Source organism: Beauveria bassiana, assembly GCF_000280675.1.
Source record: "Beauveria bassiana ARSEF 2860 unplaced genomic scaffold BBA_S00062, whole genome shotgun sequence".
NCBI lineage: Eukaryota > Fungi > Ascomycota > Sordariomycetes > Hypocreales > Cordycipitaceae > Beauveria > Beauveria bassiana.
In genome coordinates, this window is record NW_007930897.1 from 75630 (window position 1) to 84717 (window position 9088).

At 48.8% G+C, this 9088-nt stretch overlaps 3 protein-coding genes across 3 annotated transcripts; 1 reads left to right on the forward strand and 2 right to left on the reverse strand.

Moving 5' to 3' along the window:
* Window positions 1–1043: 1043 nt before the first annotated feature.
* Window positions 1044–2111, forward strand: BBA_09684 (hsp90-like protein; the record flags this gene model as incomplete). The annotated part of the gene is made up of 1 exon (XM_008604781.1): window positions 1044–2111. One exon carries the CDS (start codon window positions 1044–1046, stop codon window positions 2109–2111), a length of 1068 nt encoding a protein of 355 aa, XP_008603003.1.
* A 612-nt stretch (window positions 2112–2723) lies between these two features.
* Window positions 2724–4620, reverse strand: BBA_09685 (metalloprotease-like protein; the record flags this gene model as incomplete). Its single annotated transcript, XM_008604782.1, has 3 exons — window positions 2724–3534; window positions 3594–4285; window positions 4360–4620. 3 exons carry the CDS (start codon window positions 4618–4620, stop codon window positions 2724–2726), a joined length of 1764 nt encoding a protein of 587 aa, XP_008603004.1.
* A 2727-nt stretch (window positions 4621–7347) lies between these two features.
* BBA_09686 (restless-like transposase) lies at window positions 7348–9070 on the reverse strand (the record flags this gene model as incomplete). Its single annotated transcript, XM_008604783.1, has 3 exons — window positions 7348–8005; window positions 8188–8991; window positions 9045–9070. 3 exons carry the CDS (start codon window positions 9068–9070, stop codon window positions 7348–7350), a joined length of 1488 nt encoding a protein of 495 aa, XP_008603005.1.
* Window positions 9071–9088: the final 18 nt, after the last annotated feature.

Here is a 9088-nt window from a genome sequence, read left to right on the forward strand (position 1 = left end):
ATTGATACTATCCACTGCCAGGCAGTGGATACCTTCTCTTCGTACTTGGACAGCTTTAAATCGACAGCGATGGAAATTCCTCGGGAAGGCACTGATGATGAGCTTGACCGATGGCTCCACTTAGCGGATCCTGTTGAGAAGGACTGCGATCCATTCTTATATTGGTTTAATAAAAGATTTGACTATCCTCGCCTTACGCGTATGGCCATAGACATACTCTCCGTACCGCCCATGGCCGCGGAATGCGAGAGGGTCTTTTCCTCGTGTGACAACATGGTCTCGGCGAAACGCTGTCGATTACAGGCTGAAACAATCGCTATCACACAAACCGTACGATCGTGGCTACGGGCAGGACTATTGGATGATTACGACGGGCTGCTTAAGGATCTGGTGGAAGTGGAGTTGAACGAAACGTAATACAACAAGCGTCCATTTGCGGCGCGACCTGGTCATTGTTGATCTTCAATCATTAAATCATTATCATTTCATTTTAAGTCTGACAATGATCATTATCATTACTGCTTCGCTTATTAATCAGTCATTTCCTTTCATTATCTAGGTGATAATGATTGATAATGATTCATGCGCCAGCCTGGTCGCAAATCATATCTATTTTCGACAAACAAGCCAAAGACAATAAAATCGATCTAGAAGTCGTTTTATCTAGGCCAGAATACCAGGATTATCACGAGACACCACATCTCCATCTCCAACAAAGTTTGGTCCAAACTGGCCGTCCTGACCGTCTACGCGACATGTACGTCTTGGGAGATCAGCACAGGATATTACAAGTCATCATCAATCTTGTTAGCCACAGTTTGAAGTTTACACCAGCGGGCGGCAAGGTTCAGGTTCGAATACAGCGGGGTAATGAGATGACGGTAAAGCAGGGCACGCGGCAAAAGGCTTTGACACAAAAATCTCAATCCAGCAGCGAAAAAAGTGGCACTCGAGCGAGATGCTCGCCATCGTCGGCTTCAGAAACAGGGGAGATTGGAACAAAGACATGCGATCAAGAAGAGCTCGCTAGAGACTCCCACGTCATGTTTACTCAAGACGTGCAAAGACCGCCGACGTTGGCCGATAGTCTCGCAACTGCATATCTCTTCACATTCGAGGTCGAAGATACAGGGCGCGGCATTCCCAGCAACATGCAGGATCAGATCTTTGAGCCATTTGTGCAAGTGGACTCGAGCTTCAGCAAGGAGTTTGGCGGCACCGGATTGGGGTTGAGTATCTGCTCACAGCTGGCCAAGCTAATGGGCGGCACGATTACAGTCAGAAGCAGTGAGGGGCTTGGCTCAACATTTAGTCTACAAATTCCCCTCGAACATATTATAGACCGTGTGCCAAGCACCAGGTCGGAAAGCACGAGGCAAGTGTCAAGAGCACCGAGCGTTGGCGGCTCAACAACTGGTGGCGGCGGCGGCGGCAGCAGCAGCTGCCACCGCAACTCTTTGAGCAGTGTGCTTGCGCAGGACGCCGATCCAGCAATCACAGCAAACAGCAACGTCAGTCACAGAAACGATATTCAGCCTCGTCTTGTTGGCCTCAGCACACCATTCTTCCCACCGAATCCCTACCAGACGCCGCCCGTCCCACCTGCCAACCCAACCACCGTCGTTCCGCCGCCAACCACGAGCGTCGAGACGCAAGCTGCCATCCAAAAAGCCAAAGCCGACAAGGCGAAAACCTCTGGGGGCGAGTCAGCAAACAGCGAGCTATGTGTTCTCGTTGCTGACGATAATGCGACGAATATCGAGGTTGTACGCAGAATGCTCAAACTGGAAAAGGTTCTTGATGTTTGTATTGCAAAGGACGGTCGTGAGGCATACGAGGTGGTCAAGGCCAACATGGAACGAAATCGGAAATTTGATCTCATCTTTATGAATGTGCAAATGCCCAATCTGGACGGCATTCAGTCGACCAATTTGATTCGGCAGATGGGCTATGCGGCCCCAATTGTGGCCTTGACAGCATTTTCCGAGGAGAGTAATCGCAAAGAGTGCATCGAGTCGGGCATGGACGAGTTTCTGGCAAAGCCTATCCGGAGGTCAGCGCTGAAGAGTGTCTTGACGAAATTTGCCACAATATACGAGGAAAAGACATGAGAGGAGAGGGGGTTCGCTGGGGGGGAATAAGACGTGTATATAATATATCGAACACGATCTAATAAGAGTAGTGCTACGTGGACGACCCGAGGTGCCTCTAATTTGCAGGCGCTATCCGCAAAGATTAAGCATCTCTAGGTGGGTCCACAGGCTTGATCAGCAAAGCTCACATCCTATTACCACTATAAAAGTACTTTTACTTTCCTATATTGATACTGAGTAAATACTTATTTTAAAAAAAATAGAGATAAGTTCTTTACTAAATAATATTGATAGGTTCTTGTTTTTATTACATAATTATATAATGCTGTGGTAAGATCTTAGATATAACTTTAGTAGAGATGGGTAGGAAAAAAGGTACTTGATTTATAGTGTAGATGCCCGTAAATTAGGAGTACTTAAGAAATACCATTATCCATCAGCATGGCTTTTCAAGCCTGCAATGCCGACTGTGACTGTAACTAAGTAATTTCCACTTCTTCCCCATCAGGATTTCATCCCATCAGAATATCATCCCACCAAACTCCCATCTTTCAAGTAGCAACTTCTCCATAGGTAGCTAACGCCTTTCCAATAATCCCTAATTATAGCGGGCTATCACTACTGCTTCCCTCACAGGCTATCAATGTACTGCTGAGCCCTGCTGTCATTGTCCTGAAGGTACTTGACATACTCCTCCGCCCACTTACGAAAGTCCTGTTGGCTTTGGTCATTTGCCTTTCGTTGCTCCTCTTTACACCACTCTTGTCCCTCCTGTGTGTCTTGGTCCAGGTTCTGCCAATACCCGCGTTCTTCCTGCTCATACTCCTTCTGCCGTCCCGCATAATCCTTTTCCCGCCGCTCCCATTCTTCGTCGGCCCACTGACTGTATTGCGGTTGCTGCCAGTATTGCTCGAGCCACTCCCACATTTCATTGCGTTCAGCTTGCAGTTGGTTGTACTTTTCCCACATCGACTCCTTCAGCGATTTTTCACGCTGCTTGTAATCTTGCTCCACCTGGTTGAAACAGTTCTTCCCATTCTGCTGATCGGTTTGCTGCAGCTGTTGACGATACTTGTCTTGCTCGCGACGGAAGTCGTCCCAGCGCTTTTTGCTCTCCGACTGCAGCCGCGCAACCTCCTTCTGCCGCCAATCGCCCTGCCCATCTTGCGGTTGTTGATCTTCCGGCTCCTTTTCCTGCGGCTCGTTTCCTTGGGGCTCGTTCTCTTGCGGCTTCTTTTCTTGCGGCTTCTCCTCCTCCTGCGGCTCCGCCTCCTGCGGCTCCTCCTCCTCCTGCGGCTGTTGACCCTGCGACTGTTGACCTTGCGGCTGCACCCAACGTCCCTTCTGCTGCATCTGCCCTTTATAAGGCTTGCGGAATTTTTCGAACACCTCCAACGTTCTTTGCTTCTGGCCATCTGTTAAGCCATCCATCTCGCAGCCGCTATAGTACATCTTGATTAGACTCTCGGTTCGATTTAACAGGGTAACATGAATACTCACAAATGCGTTGAGATCATCAAATTATAGATGGGGTCAGGCCTACTATCAAGATGCTGGCAGGTGTTGACTTGGCCTCTTGAAGGGCAGGACAGCATAGTCTCTCTCACCTTGGCGTCCAAGATATGAGTTGGAGTATCATCAATACCGTCGTTAACCGGATCGCAGGCCGTTCTACCCCAGGCTTCTTCGATGCTCGAGTAATCTGTGTGCTTTAGTCCAAGCCAGTGGCCAACCTCATGGGCGAATAAAGCCAACGATCCCTTATACCCCGGATAAGCTACATTCGGAATGATGGCAGAGGAGACGACCAGGCCGTCTGTTTTCTCGATATCCTCTGCGTTGCTATACTTCCAAAGTTCGGCACCGGGGATAGAAGACGAGCCCATAGTGCCTCCGGAACTACTGCTCCATGAGGTCCAGGTGTCACCATTAGGCCCCCACTGGGTAGTGGTCTCGTTCTTGTACCAGTCTTCAAGGCGAAAAAGGAAGATAATGTTCAATGAGGCATAGTCACCATCACCCCGATGATATTGCCTCTTGATGTCGTCGGATTTTCCAGTAAACATCCCCGAGTTAGGATGAAAAAGGTCGGGACGCGTATAGCGATGGATCTTGTCGACCGAGACATCGAGGTAGAAACCATAGGAATAGAATCTGTTGAAATCATCTAGTACTTGTCGGATTTGGCTGTCCTGTTTTAGACGTCGTGTTAGGAGTTTTTTATTACACCTGCCATATTGACAGTCAAGGCACGCAAACCACCTACTTTAATATTGCCGCCATTGACGGTGTTGTCCTTGGCTAAAACAGTAATATGTACTGGTATCCTGTGTTTTTGGGCCTCTTGACGCTTTGTAGTGTTGTTTCCCTGCGCGAGGACTTCCTCTGAGTGTTTCCTTTCCTCCAGGCTCAGGCCAGGAGTACCACAACCTACTTCATCGGTTGTGAAGTTGGCCATGTTGAGTGCCTGGGCACAACCAGCCAAGGCGGCAAGGCCAGTAGCGACGAGGCGGAAGTTGAGAAGCATTGCACGGAAGACCAGAACCAATAGACGGTATAGAGACTTGAAGTTAAAAGGAGTGTAAGCGTGTGAAAACGAGTGAATAATAGGCTATGTAAGCGACAAATGAGTGACTGTATGAAGGAATGAATAAAGCCATACTCGACAGACGGGACTAGGCATCAGCTAGATATATGATTAAATAGGGAAACAATCGGTAGTAAAACATAAACAGTGAAATCATCGGTGCGAATATGAAAGGGGTATGCCAATATGCTAGCACGGCTTGGTATACTCTTTGATTACATTGGTTTTGCCGCGCCGATTTGACAATATCCGCTCAGTAGCTAAGTAGCAAGCTATATATCTAGCATTATAGCGAGCAGAAAAATACTTTTGAGTGAGCTAATACGCATGCGTGTGTTACATGTAAATTGATATAACTGGAGATGAAGAGCATTTCAAAATTTAGCTTCCACTTCTGTGATTTATTACCTTTATGCGCTCCAACTTCGGAGCTGTAGCCGCAAAGCAAAGGCGGGCTACCAACTCTACTTTGTAGATTAACCGGTTGATTATAAACGGGGCTTCATGATTCAGGCAACGGATGGCTTCCCCAAACTGGCTATGCTAACAGCCTACGCCCATGTTTTTAGTGGACGAAGGCGGAGCCAAAAGAAAAAAAAGTAGACGCGCAGCATGAGTACACACGTACGGATGGAACCGGTATCGCCAACTATTATGCTAGACCAATAACATCTTGAAACGATGGACATTACTCAAGTGGGAGAACCGGCAGCAACATACCGAGGCGTCTACACAATCATGGCACATTTATTAGCGTAATACAGCATTAATCAGCAAAGCTCGAACCCAATAGGCACGTGGACCATCTACAAAGTAATAATCCCTACCTTAGAACGCTAAGAGCAGCTCTACCGTAGGGCGAGAATTGATAAGGCGAGTAAGTGTCGTAATCAGGCCCCAAGCCAACACAGAGGGCGCGCTCTTGCCAGCGTCCGACTGCTACCAGCCACACCACCAGCCTCAACCTAAAGGACTATTCCCGAGGAGCCTAGGACAAATAATGGCCCCCCAAACACAGACAACAGAGGTTATGGAATTCATCGATAAGTTTTGTATATGCTGTTTATATCTGGCTGGCTGCGATGGCTTCCATTTAGCATGATGCTTTGTGGTGCGCAGCTGGACAAGGCAGCAGGTGGATTGCCAAATCAAAAAGAGGGGAAGGGGGGGGGTTTCCCTGTCATGCCCCATACCAAGTAATTCAGACCCCAGTTCAATCAATGCTTGTCCGCAAGCTTGTTGGTATTATCAAAGCTAATTATCTCTGTTTATTTCTTCGTAGTAGCCGTAGCAGTAGGCATCATCGGTAGTACTGGCTTCTTCGTCGTCGCCAGTACCCGCGGCTGTCAAGGATGGCCATTGACCTATTCTCCGTTCCAGCTATGTCCTCCGAGCCAGAGCGCATTTTTAGTCTAGCAGGGCAGATGGTTACTACGCAGAGAGGACGGCTTAAAGCGGACATTATAGGGGCTGCGCAGTGTATATCGTCCTGGGAGAAAAGTGAGGTCATCTAAATATCTAAACAAGCCAAATGAGTCAAATAAATCAAATCGACAAGCAGGCAAATCAAATTAAATCAGATTGGAATTTTCTGATTCCAAATTAAATCAAATCCGGAGCCAGATTTGAGTTGATTTATTTATTTGCAAGTCTGGGCACAGCCGCCGCTCAAGCGGCTTACCCGTTATATTTGATAGTGGCTTTATGACTACGTCATTTCCTACTTATCGTTATGACTCAAAAACGGCTTTTATTCACTCTTAGGCGTTTAGGCCGGCCAGGGCCACTGACGAGTTTGCCGCTCCGGACTTGACAGCGGAAATCCGGGTTTGAACCGGGCTAGCACAAACTCTCTCCGCGGCGATCGGAGTTGAGCGACGGATAAATACTTTTTCCGACCTATTTTCTTTACCTTATCAAAGACTGTCTCCGTGTGAAGACGTCGAGCGGAACTGCTGCGCCAAATTCGATCGGAGTTCCGGCAAAAAGTTTAATTTAAAAACGAGTGGACCACTGGGCATGGCAGTAATACACGTCTTTGTACTGGACACCGTATATCCAGATGTGTGATGAACTAAGACGATACCTCTTGTTTGCCATGGCAGCTCGTCTTACGTACGTAATACGGCCCTGAATGATCTCGTCCGGAGGTTCATGGTATTGAACTGGAGTAGAAGTGGCGGGGGTAAGTGATGGTGCTGAGGCAGGTGATGTACGCGCGGGTGAGGGGCTAGGTGCAGGAGATGGAGTAAGAGGCGTAGGCGTCGACATTGTACATGATTGGGGCAGCAAGTTTCGAGTTACAGACCTAATAACAACAAGAAGAAGTATTCTGGCGTTGTCCGCTACGCTTGCCCCCCGCTGGCCCCTTTTCACTGAAGATGAAAACCGGGAGCAAAAAAGCAAAATCTACGGGTTCTAGCCGTGTTGTACAAAATCAAGCCACCCGGCGACACCAATCTCTCTAACTTAATCTATTTATAGCAGACCATGAAGGACCACGAAGACCGGTTAGTCCATGGTCTGGAGAAACGGTCAGACCAAACCAAATTTTAGCGGTCTAGACCAGACCAAGACCATGACAGACCAGGAAACTTGACTCCTCGAGGCAAGGAGAGAACCGCTGGCCTGCCTCTCCCCTTCGGCCATCTCGGAAAATTCTCTTTACTAGGCAACAAACTCTTCATAAAAAGGCTGTAGTCGTACCAGTCGTTTGATCATGTAATACTGGGATAGCCATCTGGTATCGTTGTCAATGACCACGTCGAATGGCCGTTGCTTTCCAATCTCGTCGTTGTCAGCTGCCGCAAACGAGTCTTGTTGGATTTGGCGAAGCAATGTCAGCACGTCCGACCGATGGACCCAAACGGCGAAGTTGTGAGCTTTGCCGACGGGGCCTCTCCGCACCCACGTGTCGTGCGCTGCCCTTGCCAATGCTTCGCCCTTGGCAACGGTGTCCTCAAACGCCTCGACATCTTTCTCGAACAGAAGGGACTTGACGACGAGATTGAGAATGTGGCCGACGCATCGAACGCGCCATCTCACCGCATCGAAGTGCAGCTCTTGCGCAATCTCGCGCATCGCCGTATCGTTGTTCGCCGCATTGTCGAGGGTGAAGTAACGGCCCTTATCCTCAGTACCGAACGAGCGAATGATGTCAATGATATCAGCTGCGATGTTCTCGCCGGAGTGTCGTTCCACCAGCTCCGGAATGCCTAGAACAAGCTTTCGGAGCTGGTTGTCCTCATCTCTAAAGACTCTTGCACCAGCGAAAGCAATATGTATCTGGCCGGGAGACCTCCTCAAAGCACAAGGCTCGAAACCACTACACCCATCCACATTTGGACCAAGTCGCGTGGATGTGCTACATGTCAGACCTCAAATTGATGGATGTCCATAATTTCCGAGTTGAGTGGAGTGGATGTACACATGTATGTACAAGTGCACTTTGGAGACTCTTCACCGCGTCACGCCTATTCCGGCTCACTTTCACATTTTGTCTCTAACTCATCTTCCGGCTGCTGCAGCACTGTATCACCTCCCTCGCTGGCGCTGTCCTCGCCATCCCGTAACCACTTGGACTCGGCAAGTGTCAGTTCATTGTCGCTCAGAGTCGCGTAAACCCCATCTAGCTGAGCCTCAACATGCGAGTGAAGCAATGGATCCAGGTCCTTGATGAGGCCGGCACGATACCAAGAACGTAAAACCTGACAGATTCCGATAATCTCAGCATCCAGGTCTGTACGCAATGCCGAGACCATTTTGCCAGCTGCTGAAAATAGCCTCTCACATTCCGCTGACATTGGCTGAATCGTCAGGAAGTCCAACGCCATTCTGGACAATCGGGGATATCTGCCTTTCTTCGTGATCCAGTAACGGATTGGATCACGGACATTGCTGTCACCTACCTCACGATCCGTCTGCCACGCCTGGTACTCGTCGCCCATTATAGTTGTTGCGTAGGCTGGTGTTGAGCTTGGCAGACGACTGTTCTTCTCAAATGGGTTGAAAAACCGAGACCGTTTAGCTGGTGGCTCATCGTCACTTCTGCTGCTGGTAGTTCCAACCTCAAGGTGGGCGTAGTCCGATAACCAGACATCGGCAACCATCTGTTTTGCCTTTGTTACCCAACTAGGCTTATGTGACCACGTCTCAGCAAACCAGTCCCAGCGATAGGCTGGATGGAGCCAGTGATCGGAATGGTCTGGTCTGTGTTGGTCTTGGTCTGGTCTAGACCGCCAAGACTTGGTCTGGTCTGACAATTTCTCGAGACCATGGTCGGACCGGTCGGACCGGTTAGACCATTGACTTCTATAAATAGCTTCAAGCTTAGAGGAGTAGCGGTGGTGGCTTACATCTCATACCTTTTCAGCTGCTGCATACCTGCCATTTTTGCTTTTTTCATAAA